The sequence below is a fragment of the Anneissia japonica genome, unplaced genomic scaffold (assembly GCF_011630105.1).
Source record: "Anneissia japonica isolate Jap-2015-1 unplaced genomic scaffold, ASM1163010v1 scaffold288199_len66533_cov196, whole genome shotgun sequence".
Taxonomy (NCBI): Eukaryota; Metazoa; Echinodermata; class Crinoidea; order Comatulida; family Comatulidae; genus Anneissia; species Anneissia japonica.
The window spans coordinates 15,573-36,481 of record NW_022708452.1 but is presented as its reverse complement, the minus strand read 5'-3'; the positions used below and the strand labels follow the sequence as shown (position 1 = coordinate 36,481).

General features: G+C 35.2%; 1 protein-coding gene across 1 annotated transcript in view; it reads left to right on the top strand.

The window, feature by feature from the left end:
• Positions 1–20,909, top strand: part of LOC117106521 (peroxisome proliferator-activated receptor alpha-like) — a 42,299-nt gene that overhangs the window by 9,804 nt on the left and 11,586 nt on the right. Inside the window, exons 3-5 of the mRNA XM_033247891.1 lie at positions 2,250–2,400; positions 7,632–7,840; positions 18,215–18,605. Coding sequence (XP_033103782.1) covers positions 2,250–2,400; positions 7,632–7,840; positions 18,215–18,605 — 751 coding nt within the window. The remainder of the gene's footprint in view (positions 1–2,249; positions 2,401–7,631; positions 7,841–18,214; positions 18,606–20,909) is intronic.

Sequence of the window (20,909 nt, the reverse complement as noted above, 5' to 3'; positions counted from 1 at the left end):
AGGTATTATTTTTTATTGACATTAGGCCTAGCAATAAAAAATGTATATTACATTTTATTTATTGACATTAGGCCTAGCAATAAAAAAAATACAGTTAAAAACAAAAGAACTCAAGGAATGACAATGAAGGTGGTGGTTTAATGGGGGAAATTGTGCCGGGCGGAGTGCACGGGAAAGGCGTGGGGGTGAAATTGAAATGCAAGAGTATGACTAGCTTTCACTCATATTTTAATGACCAGTAAACCATTTTTGTTTTCAAACTATAATTAGCTTTTTTATTATGACAGACCTTTTTAGTTCCTATGCATGTAATGCAATAACTATTGTAATCACTTTCACTGTTTTTTCTTTGTGTTTTATAGTGTGTAGTATGTGTGTGCGTATGTGTGTAGACATTTATGCAAATGCGCACGCGTCAAAGAAAAGTTTTCCGACATTTTGTTTTACTTCGCGATGCGAAGTTCGATGTGAAGTTTCTGCAGTGTTCAGTCAGGGCTCACGCTAACCGGTCAAATTATAACAAAAAGGTTTTAATACGTGCTGAAATACATGGTTTTTTTCATTTAGATCTCCATTTTTCACTCCATGCGACGTCTTTTTCTGTTGTACGAGTAGTCTATAGAGCTATTAAACAACTAGAGTGTTGACAAGATGGCGCAGCAATGCAGAATTATGTATGTGTACCATCCAAGATGGCCGTCGTACTAAAGCGCCACCTTCAGGCTTAGTATATTATTACATATTAATAAGCCCTCTGACTGACTATTATTTCAATAATGATAATGAGTAATGGTAATAACAAATTATTAAACTATTGTAGCCAAAATGAGGCCAAGTGGAGCATCTTATTCAAAAATAAAGTACCAAGGAATGAAAATTAAAATCGTGTACATTACACCCAAACACCGCATACGGGTAACCAGCTGTACTGAACCCTCTGAGTAAATTGAGGGCGCAATTGCAAACTTTGGTGCTTAGCGAAATTTGATTGGCTAAATCTATGGCAGCTATCTTGGATGGTACCCACACGGTTCTGCATATTTCGAACATCGAATACATTGCGGTTAGTGCTCTAGTATTCTTATTATTATCTCTATGGAGTAGTCATATGAAGGTACTACCATATCCCCGACAGTTGGATATGCAGCAATGTACCCTTTGAATACAAATTGAAGACAAGTGAATATATAAAGGCAACCGACTGTCGGGTACATAAGGACTATCTAACTTTCCACAAAAACATTAGGCCTAAGCTAGGCCTAGTTCAGTACAGTAGTTACTGCGATGCGAGGGTGGTAGATCGTTCAGTCAGTGATATCGTGTTATCGTCTAATACATTTTAATAATGTGTGTACAATTTAAGAATGCACCGCGTGGGTCGCTTTCTCTGTTATGCGGTACTACAGTAGTATACGTAGCAGAGTGACGGCAGCAATCTAAGCCTAGCCTAGGGCCTAGATAGTATATGTTCTTGATCATCGTAATGAAAACTTCGGGTGACAGACGATTGGGCCCAACTGGTGTGGACGATCGGACCCAAGATAGCTTCAAATAAATTGTAGTCCAGTAGTAGGCCACTGCCACCACCCCCACTCCTGATATCGTTCCCAACTACTGTAAAATGAAATTACTATACTCTATACCTAGCTAGGCCCTATGCCTACAAAATTTTTTCAAAGAAATTTGCTAAAAATATTACTGTAATTTGCCTGTCAAATTACATTACTAAAATCACTATTTTGGGCCATAAAAACTCCCCCTGTATTTTTCAACCTCCACACAAATTTGACCCAGCATATATAAATAAAGACGTTTTTCAGCCTAGGCCTAGCATCTTTGACGTTGGTAAATAATTGCTGTGGTCAGCAAAAATTGCGTCGGCATTTTGAGTGCTGTGGAGGTGAATTATTTTGAAATGTAAGGTGAGCTATTTTTCACACCCCTCGATGGCAGTTTAGGTGCGTGATGGTGCACGTGCACGATCGCGCGCCTTAAATGACAAATGTCTGCAGTACTATTCCACCATAATTTTTACCACCATCGTTTTTCCTTCACTATCATATATTTTCAAATTTGTCATTGCAACCAACATTACATCATATAATTCGATGTTGCGTTATTGACGTTCCAGATCGTACCATCCTAATATAGTCCGAACTCCCTAATGAATAATGAGTATGATGATAGTTCTATATAAAATGATTCAGTGACAAATTAGATTACATTATACAAATTTCATTTTTTTGCAGGGATTTTTCCGCCGAACTCATCGTATGAAACTTGTGTACAAGCAGTGCCCCTTTTACAAGTCTGAACCATGTAAAATAAATGTAGCGACACGTAACAAGTGCCAATATTGTCGCTTTCAGAAATGTCTGACTGTTGGCATGTCACATGATGGTATGTTGAACTGTTTTTTGATTATATGTTTTTTAAAAGCATACTACAGTATATTGTTATAACTATGATATGTGTGGATTTTGTCCATGCAGCTTTCATATTTTTGGCACAACAAAATAAAAGATAACCAGCATCCTGATTTCCAATGCATTTCTTATACTTTATGAATCTTCTGCCTACCAGATAGGCCAATGTAAATATTGCAAGGGGTCTATAAGGCTGTCAGTTAGAGATGCTGGTCACACTGTTTGAGTTGTCCTTGAACAAGACTTACGTTTTTGAGTTGAATACTATTTAATAAAATATAATGCTTTTATTTTTTCTTTTGAGAGGTTTCGCACGCGAACGAATACATGTACGCATACGTTTAGCTATCCGTAGCGGTTCGTAGCCATTCTGTGTTTTTCGCAATCACAGCGCAATTTAGTCGTGGCCAGGGCCTTAGCTTAGGCCTACTGTACTCACTCTTCTCTCATCATGCTTCTGAAAGTTTTATTAGTATTAAAAAAAAAAAAAGTTTTGGAAATTGAAAATTGTTAGCCGAAAAATACTTCCTTTGTTGCCCAGAAGTGTTGGTTATTTTGTGATAGGCCCTATTGATTATGACCCAAAAGTGCCTGGCTACAAGTAGGCCTAGGCCTACACAAAATCCTGACACCACCAAGTTCAAAGCACCAACATTTTGATACCCCAAAATGAGATGCATCCTATCGTAATTTTCTGTCTTCAAATGTCACAAAAATGACACATACGTATTCAAAGATACATTTATTTTTGACACTTACGTAAAAACGAACGTCCTACTAGAAATCTAAAATTTCCCTACGCGTTTTCACGTTTGGCAGATAGCAGTCGGCGTATGACGTCAAAATGATGACGTATCCGTTACACTAATCTACGCGTTTGCGTGCGAAACCTCCCTTTTGTTGAGGCAAACATCTCTGATTGGGGTGGGGGGGGGGCTTCTATGGCAGTACAAATATGTATCCATTTCTTTTGTACAAGCCATCTAGCAGAGGTCCAGTAATACTCCAAAATGTTGGTGGATGGTTGCCCCATTGAGTTTTGCACAGATTTGTATTTTGTCAACTTTTTTATTATCATGAATACAAAAAGAAAAAGATTGCGTTTGTATTCATGTGTATTTCATGTTTAGAGCTAAGAATTGCAGAAACGGAGTTAATTCTTTTTTTTTGTCAACCAGACGTTGGTTACCATTCATTACACCTGAATGACTTCATAATCTTAATGGTTTAGAATAGGCTTTCTGGAATAGGCATTTTAAAACCTAATAATTTACCATCAAAATGTACTAAAAACACAAAAGCTCGCTTTATATTAGTTATCGAACACACATTTAATCATCAATTAAAATTTACAAAGAAAAACTAAGATACAACATCTTAATAATTACGTTAGAAATTGGGATCAATGGTTTGTCAGTGGAGAAAATGGCGTCAGGTTGAACGCATTTTGTGTCGCCGAAATCAACAGAGTAGTATCACATGGTATCGTGACGTAACTGTAGTACTTTATGTTGTCTATGTCTGGAAAGCTCATTTCTGGCCATCTAAGAATCCAATTTTCTTGCAGACTCCCCTTCGTTTTTTTAGTTCTTTTAAAAATCTAGAAACCCTCTGCTTCAAATCCTGGATCCATTCCTGAATATGTTGTATAAAAAAACTAGTCATGAAGGCTGTGCATCTAGAGACCCTTATTATGTCAGATTCATAAGCTAGACCTGAGCAAACATTGTATTTTATTTGAATATTATTAATAACATAGCATTTTAGTGCTAAAATCTGTATCTGAATTTTGAAAATCGATGATGAAAGTATTCTCAGACAATAAACGCAAGATTCTGATACATTATAATAATAGATTTCTGTTAATTTTAATCTAATTGTGAAAACTAATTACACTTTTTTTTTTATAAGAACACATTTTATATGAACACTACAAGGCTGAAATTGCTTAAAAATTAAGAACAAATTGAGGCTGAGGTAAAATGTCAAATGAGATTTTTATTTTTAAAAAAAAACTAGAAAAACCAGAAAATTCCTTATTGCAGTATGTGTGACTATGTTATACCCTCAATAATGCAGTACAGTAGGTGTACCTACCTGTCATTTGGGGTCATTTTTACTGGGGCCTTTTTTCTGTGGCCATTTTTTAGGGCCTTTTATTTAGGGACCATTTTTACCAGGGCCACCTTTACCTACTTCCAGTACAGTGTATAATGCTGTACAATAATAATTTTGTTATGTAAGTGTGTAACTTAAGAACAAAATAAGAACATTTTGAGCCTGAAATCGGACAAAAAATAAGAACACTGAGTCTGGGCAAAATTTTACTGGTTCTTATAAAAAACAAAGTGTATGTTACAATTACCTCATTCTCGTTAAATGAAGCAATTGATTGTTAATAAGTAGGTGGTATTTTTTGTTGAACTTCACTGTGAATTAATGAATTTATTAATAATATTCATACAGTGTCTTAGCAGCAGATTTAAGTTGTGGTTGAGGTAGATTGCAGGTGAAAGAGCAAGGCAATGAACTCGTTATTGCAGAATAAACACTGATATACCTGCACTTTAACATACTCACTTCCCAACTGTTTTTGTTGTTGTACTTTCACTTCTCTTGCTGGACTTGATTAATGTCTTGTTTTATTGCGACTTAACTTATCATACCATATTCTGTATATATTCTGATTTACTTTGTTGTAATTAAACACTGTGGAATGATAAACTATCTGGAAGAAAGAACAGGAAGAATTTTAGTTGCTTAATGAAGATGCTTCAAACCTGCAGGATGAACTGTTACCCACTAAACTGGTTTATAGTGAAAAGGTGGTATGCAGATTTTAATTGCTGAGGTTGTTTAAAGTAAGATGAGTATGGGCCATGATTTGCCTATTTTCTGCTTAGGCCCTTGCAGGTCAAAGGTATCACAATCCATCATGGTTGTTTACAGACTGTCGTAGTATATCCATATTCATCATAAACCTAACACAGAATTCAGAAACACAGTCAACAGAATGGTTTACAGTTGTGTTTTAATTGTTTTCTAGACGTGTTATATATAGAGGAGTGCTAGTGCAACTGTGACAAAAATTTGTTTTTCGTATGATTGTAAAACACCAATACCAAGGACAGTCAATGTATCAAGTCTCTGTTGCTTGATGACCTGTGATCGTTGAAACTTGGTTGAAGTCTTCAGTTGGAGATGTTATAAAGGGGACTTTTAGGAACCAAACTCTTACAATAGGATTCATCAGTTACTACTTACAAAGGAAGCATCAATCCTCAAATTACTCCTGCAACGAAAGACTTTTTGAATCAACTTACAAATATTTTTTTTTTTTTATTCCAAAGATGTGCATAAGTTTCTGACAGGAATTCTGCTGTTTTTTCAGTTACTTGATTCCAGAAATTAAGGACAAGCTGATATATTTTTTCGAACCAACAACTTCTTCAAATGTTCACCCAAGGACTTTCATCTACCCATTGAGCAAGTATGCTAGGTATCATCTAAAAACCTGTGGCTATTGATAATTTCTCTTCAAAGTACTATTCCCATGAGTCTGCCTTCTGATTGTTTATAACTTTTTCATTTTAATATTTCATGAGATTCATTTTATGAGGTTAACTGCTGCAAATGCATGTTTGTGTGGTCTTTGATGCCCACTTGTCTCATAAAACACCAGAGGAGGTTTGGTAATGCAGTTAAAGGGCTTTACATTCATAGTAAATTAATTATATATAGTTTAAGGTGAAGATTATATAAAACTATAATAAGAATGTTACTTGTAGATTACATCATAATTTATAATTTGAAATATTGATTGATTCATTCACTTTTTGATTCATCCATGAAGTTATTGAATAATAATAATGAAGAAATAAGTAGACATTTAAACATAAATTTTAGAAATTTAAGTAATCCGTATTAAATATTTATCATTATCAGGTGACAAAAACTGATTTTGGTTTACGTCAGAGGTTTAATATCAGCTTATCACAAAGTTTATAATTTGAAGTTAAAGCCATCAATCAAACAACATATATTGGGAACATTGTGCACATTGTGAAGTCATAAATTGAGTGTAGTTCATCTTTTGTGCTCCTGAACATTGAAACTTGAACCATTGGGGTCAGCATGCTTGCTCTCATTTCCTCCATGGTCAGATAAATTTACCTTGTCTTTCAAAGTGACTATTAGTTTACTATTCAAATATTTACCAATAAGCGCAAAATTTCTCAACAAGCAGGAAACAAGCTGAGTTTTCAGAAATAATTGTAGCAAACAGTAATGCTGTACATGTGTCCAGTGAGTCCTTTGCACTGTATCATAGACGCTGACATCTTGTCATAGACTTTTTGGTGACAAAAACCACATTTTTTGTACATGACATTCTTATATAGCGTTATTATTTTTGCCATGTAATTAGTGATGGATTTTGAATGAACAGAAAAATTGGTTTGAATATAGGAATCGCTTTAACAAGTTGTGTAATTGGTTCCTCTATCTGGAGAGTGTAGAACAGTGGACCATATTCAGTGTTACTTATAATTGAATGCATGACCTCGTGATGTGTGACCTGTTTCAAGGAGTAAACATCCAGGCTACAAAGTTCATCATATCTCATATCAGTCTGTAAATTAATAAAACACACAAAGCCCGACTAATTGATCACTTCAACCAGAAAAACCTCATTCATTATAGTTGTGTTAACTGGCCAAACTGTACTGTATACCCAGAGAATCCAGCAGTATCCAGTCAACAGACTTTTTTGCAACCACGGCCTACTCCCAACATCATGACAATTTTAAATGCGTCTTCTAGTTTGAACAAGCTTATTGGTGAAGGTTAGCATTATATCAATGAACGGATTTATTTTGGTGGTTTACAATGTATGGTGTTTCTGTTTTTTCATATAAAAAGTTTTCTCTTTGTGTTGCTTCAAAAATGTATTTCTTTGTTATTTCATTTAATGATAGGTTGAGTTTGTCCTTCTGTATAATTTTATACTGTATTATATCTTTCTGTTTGTTACAATTTTTTGTATGTTTGTCAAGTTATGTTAATTCTTGAAATCATTCAGTAGTATTTTTAAGATCATGATTATTTATTTATTTTATATATATATTTGTTCTTGTATGACACATTTTATTAACATTGTGTGAAGAGTTTGCTTAGAATATTAAACTGGTTTTGTTTGTTTGCTAGCTTCAAGATTTGGTCGGATGCCAAGGGAGGAGCGTCTGAAGCTGATGGAGGAATTGAACCAAGAGGAAAACCTCGCCACAGAGGAAGACAAGAAGAAAATTGAGCTAAGATCAATTACTGATAGGATTCATGAAGCCTTTAAAGAAATCTGGGTTGAAAGGTTTGCTCCATTACCAACAGGCAGAACAACCAAATTCAAAATAGAAGAGGTACGTACGTAGCTAATTATGTCAAAAGTAAATTAGTATTGATGAATATCGGATATAAACTGCAGCGTGCACCTGAAAAGCTGATCGATATGGAATATATACATTTGATACTCATCAAATAAATATGTAGGCTAAATATTGAAGGGCTGAAATATAAAACTAATCATAACAATCTTGAGGGTTGCTCTTTCAAAGTTTCAGCATAGGCCTATCTGAAGCATGCAATAACTACAGTAGAATGTATGTGCAGTAATTTTGGTTTGACGGTAATGTAATCTGAGCTGACCATTTGGCTGGGATAATGTTCCTGCTTCTTGCGTCATAGACCCCTGTTCATGCCCATACAGCTTCAATTTTTGATTTCGAGCCTGATAGCTTGCCTCCTTGGTTAACCCTTAAAGGCAATTTTAGTTGAAGAGTGCAGATGTAGAATAGGACTGATAATGATGATTTTTTTCATCTTAAAATCTTACAAAAAATAAGTATAATTTGCTCATTAGTTTTAGTTATGTTAAAGTATGAGATTGTTGGATTCACACCATTCAATTATGTATTTCTGTTCATTGTTACCATAAATGAGTCCAACAATGGTCATGACACAAACTGACCAATGTTACCACATGGGCATTCCTATCATAAGTTCCAGGCTATACTGTAGCTTTGGTATCTCAGTGAATTTTTGGAAAATATAATCTTTTTATTGCGCTCAATGCACCAGTGGCGTATCTAGAGGTCTTGAAATGGGGGAGGGGCTGATGGAGGCACGAAGGTGAAGTGGGGGGCCTCAATCAGTTGAGAGGGGCGCTAATTCGCATATGGTGATTTTAGGTCATTTTTAACTACTTGACCATGATTTTTGGGGGGTGACTAGGGGGCGCGAGTAATTTTCTGCGCCCTCCCCTAGATACGCCACTGCAATACACGCCATACCAAATTTTGCGTCCCATATGTTTTTGAATTTAAGGCCTGGGCAAATGGTGAAAGATCATTTGACGTACTATTTCACGCATCAAATTTGATGTGCGATATCATGTATGACTGATTGGGTCATGTGATTGGGTAACTTCATGCATAATAATCTTGGTAAGTTTGGTGTTGGTAGATCTTGACTAGGCCTAGTCCTACCTTGGCTACCTCCTTGAATAGAAAAAGTTAGTATTGTTTGTGGTCTGAACAACATGTAATGGACTGACAACTGTTTAACTAAGTTACAGAAGCTCTCTCTGCTCAGCGCTAAAGCTAGACTGATCTAGGCTTAGGATAAAAAATTAAAAAGGTAGGCCTACACCTAGTGTGCAAATGTGTTCATACCTAGCGTGACCCAGTTTGGGCTTGAGCCACGTATGGTGTCTCAAGTGTGATGCAGTGGTCCCAAGTTGAAGAACTCCATTCGCAGGAGATTTTGTCGGGAACCTTTGGCCGCCTGCAAATACAACGCGCGTCGAGTTGCAGCCAATACTAAACTACTCATAATATCAAATACTTGACATTCAATGATCACAACACACAGTTAACTTGCTCTTCCTTTCATTTTTATTTACACAATGTAAATTACCATGAAATTACATAAATTCTGGAATCTACTAATCTGTACAGTAGGCTTAGTCTAATATTGTACATTATTCATTTATTTACACTTAGGCCTACTACATCAATATCACAATTTACAGTTCTTTCTTGCATCTGTTAGTTTAATATTGTATTCAACAGTAGTAGTAGTCTAGTAGCTTCTTTGCTGCTAAGAGAAGAGCGGAATTTGGATGCAGTTCAATCATAGCAAACAAGTCTGTAAACATAAAAAAAAAATAACTAAAATATTAGGCACGATCGACAAATTATTAAAAACGACAAGAACGTGTTCAGCTAAACGGTGCTCAGCTAAACGGTGCTCAGCTAAACGGTGCTCAGCTAAACGGTGCTATGCCAAACGCGTCTGGCAAATCAATCGTCCTAATTAAAACAACTTTATGAATATTCATTAGCTAAGCTCCACCATTCACGAGACGCGTCTGAACGGTTCGAACCGTCCAGACGCGTCTGAACGGTTTGCAGAGGCTTTTGTTATTGTTCATAGCCCATCGTTCGAACCATCCAGACGCGTCTGAACCTTTTGCGGAAGCTTTTGTTATTGTTCATAGCCTATCGTTCAGACGTGTTATTTTACGTTCCTATTATTTACTACAGTATGTTTTAATGCTATTGCGGGTATCGTTGAGATGCTGTCCGTTTGAACTACAGTTGGCAGAAGACACAAACAAAAATGACGATCTATTTTTATTGAGTTCCATAGTGTAGTAGGCCTAGGTTAGGCATAGGGCCTACTATCTCACATAATCCTACTAGGCCTAATAATATTTAATAGGCTAGCCTAGACTAGGGACTAAAATATAGGCCAGGCCTAGGGTTATATGAAAATAAAGGTAAAAATAATTCAAAAATAATAGCCTGTAGACCTAGGCTTACATCTTGACTGTTAAGGCCTTATTTGGCAGGAAGTAATTGTATGTGGTGTAGACCTCCCCGATGCCTAGGCCTAGGCCTAGACAGTTTAAACTTTGACCAGAATACTTCAAAAATGTACTTGTTCCTATGGCTTGGATGCTTTGCCTTTATACGCCGCTGTGTGTGAAATGTTGGAAGTATGCCAACTGATACTAAAAATAGCACATACTAAAAATACCTATGGGTATGCGTACGATGTTCAATTTAATCATCGGAGAAAATTTGATGATAGGTCTGAATGATGTTTTTTGTTTTATTTTTATAGAGTAGGCATGCCTATGTTTATAAGTTATTGCAGCCGTGTAATCAGCTAAAAATAAATCACTTGCAATAAATTGATATGACATGGATTGACTCTTCTTTCGTAAATTTGTGATGAAATTTAAATAAATGTTTTCTTTTGCTATTGTTTTTTTAATTTTATATAGGTCTAGTATTAATATTATTTTTTTGCAGCCAGAATTACATATTTTACATGTACACTATATTTTACATCTACCATGGAAACATCCATATCCTTTCCAGAACCTATTGGCATTTTTATTAAATACATGAATCAGTTTTATTGTCATTCGTTGTAAATTTCAAATATGTGTTAAACATAAACTGCCTAAAAATAAAAATAATAAATATAATCAGGGGTGGATCCAGTAGGCGTATGTGGGCAATACCTGTGTTGTTTGTCGCTTATCTATTCTGAAACTGTAGTGCCCCATTCTTGCCCTTTCTTGCCCCCTTCTCACCCCCTTCCGTTTAAAAAAAATTCTGGATCCGTCCCAGATAAAAAATAAATAAATAAAAATAACTTTATTAACAACATAAACGAATCTATACATTCAGTATATATTTTATTTGTCATTCATTTCAATATAAATATACAGACAATATCTCACAGGTAATAATAATAATAATAATGGAAACCACAAACAGGATACAAAATTAAAGTAAAGCATAATTTAAATCAAATAAAAACTGGTATATTTATCATCTTGGTATTTTTATTCACTTAATAAAATATATATAGGCCTGTATAAAATAATACATTGTAGTTGAGAAACTAAAAACGTTTTTAAGATGAAAATCAAACAATAGGATATAATGATGAGTTGGCCTAGGATACAAAATTAGGATACAAAATTAAAGTAAAGCTTAATTTAGATTAAATAAACACTGGTATATTTATCATCTTGGTATCTTTATTCACATAATAATAAAAAATATATATATATATATATATAGGCCTACATAATAAAACATTGTAGTAGTTGAGGAACTGAATTTTTTTAAGATGAAAATAATCCCACTACAAATTTAAAAACATGGAATTATTAGGGAAAATGTACAAATGAAGAATTGATTTTGTCGACGCGACAGTGTACTAGAAAATAGGAGACAAGCATTCTGATTGCCAATCTTATAATAATATGCGCGTATCGAAAACTAATTCGATGCGCGTCTAGTAAAGGGTGGGTCAGTCACTAAAAATAGACAGTTAAGAATGTTGCATTCACAACCAGTCTATTTATAGTGACAGTCAAGGGAGGTCATATATACTAAAAATAGACTGTTGATAACTGTGTGAAAATTCTTAGCCAAAAACGGAGACCCGAGTGAAAAAATCTCAGGCAAGAAGATGTAAGTAGGCCTACTACTGTGTTAGCGATGTTCTTAAAATTTGCAGAAAATGGTGTGGTCTAAATGTTTCCGATTATGAATTAGTTGTATGACCAGACTTAATTTGACCGGCATTTGCGGTAGATTTAAACTTGTATGCAAGACGTTCGCAAAGCGGGTACCGTACTCGCGCGAATAAGCGCCCGGGCGCTTAAAATATTTTTTGCACTTTTTGAGGGGCGCTTATTCAAACGGGGCGCTTATAAAAACAGAGTGAAAATTGAGGGGGCGCTTATGCAAATAGATGAAAATCGAGGGGTTCTTATGAGAACTTATTAAATCCAAGAGGCACATTTTGAATGAAAAACGATTAAATAAGGACATCAGGAAACCGCAAATTACGAATGCTGCTGAGGCGGAAAAGATAATCGTCCAGAGAGCATGGCTTGTCATGACAAGAATGTTGTGAGTACAGTATACATAACAGCAGAATAGCAGATGAAATTAGTGGTGATGGTTAGCTTGTTCGCCATTGGTCGATTGAGAATAGCAGGACGGCATGATCATTGCAGGTTTTCTTGAAAACTTAGATGAGAATGTGTTAAAGGTGCAAATTGTCGGAAAAGGAGTAGTATAACTAGGCTATAGACAAATGAAAGAAGATGAAAGTTGGAAATAAACTGTCTGTCCAGGGAGCTCTCATCATTCTGTCAAAGATAAATATCCTCACTTTGATATTGACTAACGGAGAATGTGATTCCACTCCACACCTCAATTCATGCCAACATCCACAGTCCCAGGATTGATTGGGTTATTGAGGGGGCGTTTATTCAAATTAGAATGGGGGCGCTTATTCAAACGGGGCCCTTAAGGAAATTTTCTCGTTATGAGGGGCGCTTATTCGATAGGGGCGCTTATTCAAACGGGGCTTATTCGCGCAAGTACGGTAATCGTTCAGACTTGAGTATAGGGAAGATGCCAAGAGAGCGTCTAGACGCGTTTTACGATGCAGGCACTTGGCCGTATTAAAAGGGGAGGAGCAAAGTCCAAACAGAATATCGGCATCCAAACGGTGTTTTCAGACGCGTTTTGGTATAACAATGGAAAACGCGTCTGGACGCAGATTTGGCGTTTTGAATAATTTGTCGATCGCGCCTTATCTCAAAATGTATGTAAACTAATTTTTTTTTTAATTCTTGTTAAAATATCGATAGTCTTGTCTAGGCGTACAGTACGTAGCTTGACTTCAAAAACCTTAACTGAGGTCTAGACCTAACGTATTTAAAGGACAGTTGGCCTGAACTAGTCTAGGCCCTAGCTAGTACCGGAAAAAATGGCTCAAGGAGGCGGCTAGACTTAGGCCAGGTAGGGTAATGACGAGTGCAGGCCTCTAAACCATCCATTTCCAAGTGACGTCACAAAACTGAGTATAGAACGTATGATTTTTTATCACAATCACAGAAAACTGTTCAAAAAGAAGTCAACATACCTTTAAATATCTTTCAACATCGGTTATTCCACGTTCTTCACAGATATTACAGCATAACCAACAACATGGACCTCCATACTTTCAAACAATATACTTTTTCCAGAGTTGAGTTCGTTGACCTCGATGGTACGCCACCAGTGGCGAACGTACTTCTTGAATTGTGAATTAAAAGCACCGCAAGCAGCGGTAGACTTGGGACCTCTGGAGATGTAGCCTAAATTGCCCTTTATAATTACTTTTAATTTGAAAATTAAATTCAATGAATTTTTGAGGTTGTACTCAGAATTCACTGTGAAATTATTACTTTACAGGCTCGTACCAAAGGGTGGAGGAGTGCGATGGGTGCATAGGCAACACTCCAAATCCAAAAAGTCCACATTTTTAAGACAGTCTAGAATGTACTGAATATTGATCAAATAATTTCATCTGGTTTCAATTCGTGTAAATATGATTGTTATTCTTTGTAAATAAACCAGTATTTTTTACCTTAGACAGGATATTGTTTTCTGGATACTGTTGTTTGGATTCTACCTGTATGGTCAGTTACAGTACATCTTTTATATGTTCTTTTAATCGTGTGTTGAGGCATCTTCCTTTTTCACCAATGTATACTTTTTTACAGTTCTTTCAGCCTACTTGGTAGATGACACCACAGTTATCTTCTTTCTTTTTTTGTCCTTAGGGTGGAGAACTGTACCCCTTATTTTGATTACTGGTTTGAAATAATTATGTTCCAACGTTGTGTTTTTGAATGTCCTCCTGATTTCTTCCAACAATCCTTTAACATGGCCACATTTCCTTTTGTTTTTCGGTGTTGTGTTTTTGTATGGTTTTGATGGTCCAGCTAGGGTATCCACATCCTTTTAATGCCTTTTCTGTAGTTTTCATTTCTTCTGCTTTGTTGGAATATATGAGGCTTTCGCATCACTTAGTTTGGGATGAAGGGGGTGGTTTGACTGGAAATGTAAATATTTGTTGGTATGTGTGCTCTTACGATAGCCTGTGGTGTTGATAGAACCTTGGTTCAGTGTGATGAGGACGTCTAAAAATTGTATTGAGTGTTATTCATTTCTTCAGATGTAAAATTAATATTTTCAGTTGTATTGATGCTGTGGGTTAACTCCATGTGAACAGTGTAGGATTTATTTACCGAATGTATTGAATATTGTTATTTTCTTTTTGTTTTATTTAAAATTAATTAGTGGAACCTCTGCTTTCTGCTTCATTTTAAATTCCACTTTAGTTAATTTCTAAAAATAAAAGTTTGATATTGTATTAGGGTCAGTTGTTTAATATACTGGGTGAAAATCTCCAGGAAGGAAAATTTGGAAAATATGAGACTCAAAGAATTAACACAGTTATTATGAACCTAGCAACTTTAATGAGGTCACTTCTGGTTGTGTTGGTATAGGTCATTTAAACTGCCCAACTTTAGTAGTTTTGCCTGTTCCATTAATATTTAAAGGATGTTAATTCCGATCTGCTAGCTTTTATTATAATGATAATTACAGTTGGATTACAATAGGTCAATATACATACCAGTACTTTTATAGTAGGCCTTCGATAAGACTTGCTGATTTTGTTTGTACACAGACCAGTTAACCCACAACATAATGTATGAAATTACAATATTTCTTTCTTAGGCGAGACTTTTTTATATATTGTTTTACAAATTAATTTTTTTGAAAGACTATCAGTAGAGGTTTTTTTTAGAAAAATAGTTTTGCCCAAAGCATACAGTAGCAGGGGAGAAAATAAAGACCACTTTTCTTTTGTCCCAAATAAACAATGTCCTTTATCTTTAATATTATATGTCTCTACATATAATATCCCCATTCCCAAATAATAGTGGTCTTTAATTTGAGGGAAAATGAATGTAAACAGTATAGAATTTATTTAAATGCATTAAATTTATATAATTAATGGAGAAATATATCTTATTTTGGGAGATTTCAAGGTGGTGGCAAGTGTAATAAAAATAATAATTTTTTTATGACTGTGTGGTGTGCTAACTGACCAAAAATTATTTTATTTTTATTCAAAATTGTCATTACCGGCTGACAGTGGCTTCACGAAACAAGGTGTAAAAATCATCACCTTATTTCAGTAGAAACAATGTCGACTGCATACTGATAATGACCTTGAATTTATTAGAATATTTATTCACATACAGCTAGTGAAATAGCAGACTACACTTCCATTACACTAACACTGAATGCATTAAAATACCATTTTTCATGTCTAAAATTAGTGCAGTTTTAGTGTTGTTTTTTTATAAGTTAAAATGTTTTGTGTTTTGACTTTGCTTCAATACAGATAACGCAATTTTGTGACAATCTTCGCTGTTATAAGAGTGTACTAGCCTAATATGGGTAGTTTCCTGGGGGCTCACTCTTAAATATTTCTATAAGGGGAGGTGCCGCATTTATGGGGTATATTTTTGAGGACTTGATAGCACAAGTGTGGGAAATATGGGGGGAGTTGCAGCATTTATGGGGTATACTTGCGAGGACTTTGTAGCACAAGTTTGGGAAAAAACCGGGGAAATTGGTAGTTCAAGTCCCTGGCCTATCCTGTGTCAAAATGACACGATTTTCCTCACAATTTAGCGGGAATTTCAAGCCGAACTGGGTGCTAAGCCTATCTTTGGTATAGCCACAAGATCGCGACCCGACTTTTGCCATCTTTTACTCTACATGAAAGTAGGTCATTGACTTGCTTTTTCTATATTCACTTTTTTCCCACTACGTATATTTTTATACTTATGTAAGCATAATAAAAATAATAATTCTAATAATAATAATAATAATATTTAAAAAAAATTTATTTAATAGGATCACTTGTATAAATTAAAAAACTGAAACTGAAACAAAAGGAGTATTATAAACAAAATACAAAATATAATCATACTGTATTAAACTTAACATTAACTAAACTGAATATAAATCATTATATCATTTACAATAATAATTATGAAAAAAAGATTGTATGTATACTAGGTGCATATATTGTAATGAACTCAACATTTACATTTAGGCCCTAATTAGCCTGGGTTCCAGGCCCTAATTTTGGGTTACTCACTTTTTATTGCACTTACGCGCCATACCTAATTTAATTGGTGTCTAAAACTTGATTTTTTTAATTTTTTTTTTTTTTTTTTTTTTTCGGATTAAGCTTTATACAGTATTCGGTCTCTAAATTAACTTCCTCATTAGTGGTGCTGTCCTGAATGAGAAAAAAAAATAAGGGACTTGTGGCAAGTCTAGGCCCTAAAATGTTTGATTTTTCCAAGTGGTTAAAGAAGTGTGTGGAGAAATGTTCAATCAGAAAGTAGTTTATTGATGGTTGAACTGCTATAGATTCAATATTCAGAGTATTTATTCATCCCCATCAATAGGTCTAAGGAAATTGAGTGCTTATCGTGCACAGTAGTTTAAAAATCAAAATTCAGAGAAAATGATGAACTTTTGTAAATATTTTTGTTAGCAATTTTATTATATTTTCTTCGAAAAAATATAAAAAATATTTGCAAATACATATGAAAATAATGTAATTTGTATGATATTATACAGATGACCTACCAGCCTGAGATCAATGACCTTTGGTGTTGACTGCTTACAAATCACCTACATAATCTATGATGTGTATCAGTATTTTATTGATGCAAGTTTTCCGGCAATAATCTTTGAATGGTAGCTTACATTGAGTACTGCATACAATAGCTTCCTTTTGGCCAATCCTTCATTGAATTTCTGACCTAAATGTGTTGAACCTGACAGGGGAAACACCTTAAGGTCACCTCCTAATGATGAACTTAAGTGTGGTCATTACTGCATCATTGTGGTATTGCCAGCCTTTGTTTGGTGTTCCTACAAGGGAACGTGTAATAGTGCCAAAGTTTAATGTTATGATAAGTATTTAAGAACATTAGATATTTATTAGATAAAGTAATACTGTATAGAAGCCCTATGGGCTTAATATCGAGAAGAAGCCCATCTCAAAATGGAGCCCCCTCTTTAGTTTGCAAAAGTAATTTTAAAAAAAAAAGCCCATGGATTTCTATTGAAGGTAGTACAGGCTTCTTTTCGAGATATTACAACAGGTCTGTATGAATTTCAAATAAACGGAGATAAACAATGAAAAACACTTGGTATATTCAGTAGTTTATGCAATTATGATACAGACTGATGTTCTCTCTGATGTTGTGATTAGATAAAAATACTCCACTGTAATTTAAAAAAAATTATTTTCTTGATGTTTTTTTTTTAAACAGGAGATCATGGTTGAAAAATCTTTTCAGTAGTCTTACACTCCTATTGTTTTAGAGTAGTATTCCCGAAACCTTAAGCATTGATTTAGAAAAGAGCCCCCCCCCCCTTTAATTTGGAAAAGTAGTCTCGAATAGAAGCCCATCTCGAAAAGAAGCCCATCCAACAGTCTCATAAAAAAAAAGCCCAGGGCTATTGGAGATTTTGTGATATGATAATCATTGATTTTAAACCTGTCATATTTATGTGAATCTGTAAACTATAATTTTCATATAGTGTGTCAGAAGTAACATTGCAACATTCCTTCTTTTTTTCTTTTTTTTTGTCCTGTGGTTCCTGAGTACAAATAATAACTTATTTTTAATCAAAGGAGTACTTCTGCAAGTCTTATTAAGTTGAAAATGATGCATTTAAAGTTGCATAATTAAGGTTTGATGGTGGATTAACATTGAAATATTCCATATATTTTTATTTAAAAAGTAAATTTTTTTCTCTTTCAAGGGTGACCCCAACATAGCAAGTAAACCGATGCGAGAACTTACACAATTAAATGACATCTCAGACTTTTGTATCGGTGCTTTGCATACGGCTGTTGAAAGCCTTGCAAAGTTTGCAAAGAAACTGCCGGAATTTCGAATGCTTGATATCAATGATCAGGTAGCGCTCCTGAAACACTCCGGCTTTGAGCTTGCCATGATAGCGACCTCGTCGCGCTACACAGCTGATGGACTTTGGTTTCCAACAGATGGTGTATATTTTCGACGACAAGTTCTTGAAGATTTGGATGTAATGTTTTTCTCAACAAAATTTCGCTTTTTTGAAAAGATGAACAAGTTGAATTTAACCGACCGAGAGTTGTCTTTATTCTGTGTACTTGCTCTTGCTGCACCAGGTGAGTAGCTGTAATATATGTATGTCTCTGCTTACACAAAACACACCAAGCCCCCCCCCCCAACACACACACTCCCACCATATGTAGGCAACTATTTAGCATATGATGCTATAAATATCGATGAAAGATTTGGGACTTTACTATCTGAATTAAAGGAAATTATGTGTATTCTTGTAGAAATACTAAAATTCATGATCTAATCAGAATTGAAAGTAAAAATAAGTGTATGAATTATTAAATAAATTTGTTAATTAAAATATTTTGTGTTATTGATATTATTATTATTTTTTATCATGTGGTACAGTAGTAAAAGATTTTTTGTTTTTAATATTTTAAAAAAAGGAATACCCTGGCAATTGTTTTATGGGGTTCACTGAATAGACAAGCTCCACAGGTTTCCTACTTCACATTTAATAGGCTGCAATGTTTACAGTTCCTGCTTCTTTATTTGCCTGTTTGCTCAAGTTTGCCTTTGTCTAAAAACCTTCCTTCCATACATCAAATTCAACATCTGCCAATTTACTTTAAACAAATTATATTTAAGAAGGAGGTGTTTCAATTGTAAACGCCACTAAAATAAACAACCTCAACCCTGTAAAATAACTCCAGCTCACACACTCAATCACTTTAGCCCCTTAAAATTAACCCCAACCAATACATTTCAGACCCCCTTACATTAACCTCTATCTACAAACTCAACCTTCCATAAATTAAATTCTAACCAGCAAACTCAAACTCTTAAATTATTTCAAACCACAAACTGAACCCACATAAAATTTATCTCAACCTTTATCAACACAACCCAGAATCTCAGCCTTCTGAAATTAACCAACACCCACAAACATACAGTGCCTCCCGAAGCTTTTATGCTGCTTATCTCCTGATTACTAACTAATTGATTATACCTTTGATTTGCTATACAATTACAATGGCAGATTTCAAAAGTAGAATGATATTGGTTACTGATTTTGGTAAACCTCTTGGTGCGTAAACAGACAGAAACAGTGCCGGTCTGTATGAATGATGGCAGCAGTCATGTTGCTGGAAAGAGTCAAGTTGATACTGTTTAGTTCTCTAGCATACAAGCAGAAGGCAATGCTAAATCTCACTTCACAAGCCTCAAAATTTAAAGAAAAGAAATTAAAAAACAGCAGGTACCATATTTTGAAAACTACTTTAAATGACTCAATACATCACTTATGGACAAAGTGTGACCCGCAGGCCGTCAATTTTTTGGCAGCCCGCAGCATTATATTAAAACTGCAGTGTGTGCAGGCCGTCTAACATATTTTGGCTAAAAATCCCTTCTTACTTCTGCCCGATGTTAAACATATGTAAAAAGTAACAGTAAAACATATAAAGTGATATAAAAGCAGTGTATTTGCAAGTACATTGTAAACGAAAACGAAAACTTCGATCAGCCACACAACAGATTTAACACAGCGAACAGCGAGCAGAAACGTGTGTCGAATTTGTGTTAATTATAACCTTTTCAAACGCCTCCAATTCAGTTGAAATACTAATAATTAGTATTTTTAGTTCCTTTGTGACCTTAAGGTCACAAGGAACTAATGGGATAATTCGAACATGAAATGTATGTGTGTGTGTGTGCATAGAGAAAATAGAACAGAAGGAGTAACATCGAGCGAAGATCAAAGGTACAGACCTCCTCGCCGCGATCGTAATTATCTCACCGTTACGTAACCTACTTGACAACAAGATAAGCAGAAATCGGCAAACGCGCATGCGTCGATAACTCTTACAATCATAACATAGAAACGTATCGCGAGCGAGATCGTCGTGATTGAAATATCGATTTAGGCCTAGGCCCTAGGCCTTAATTAGGCCTATAGGAACTGGAGGCAACAGGAAAAATAGAAAACAAATTAAATGGTGATGTTTTAATTGGCATGTGTGTTTCGAAGAGAGTGTGCAAGTGTATTATTTTTAGCCTACAGGGCAGGTTGCAGCCTATGTAGACCTAGACCGGGAGGAGATCTTGGAACAGCCAAGGATCGGCCTAGGAAGGAGGAGCCTACACGATCTTCTTGATCTTTGATATTTAATTAAAAAAGGCCTAGGCCTAGCTATGTTAGTTTTAGTGAATACTAGGCCTTAGCTTACCACTGGTACCTATCGTGATGGCCAGTACCAGAACACAATTAAGGCCCTAGGCAACATTAACGTTCTCTAATTCATTAATAATAAAAGTTAGTAGGCCTAGTGTAGAGCCTACCATAGGCCAACACTACTTGCTGATAGACTAGGGCCTGTAATTATGCAGCCTAGTAGCTAGGCCTAGGT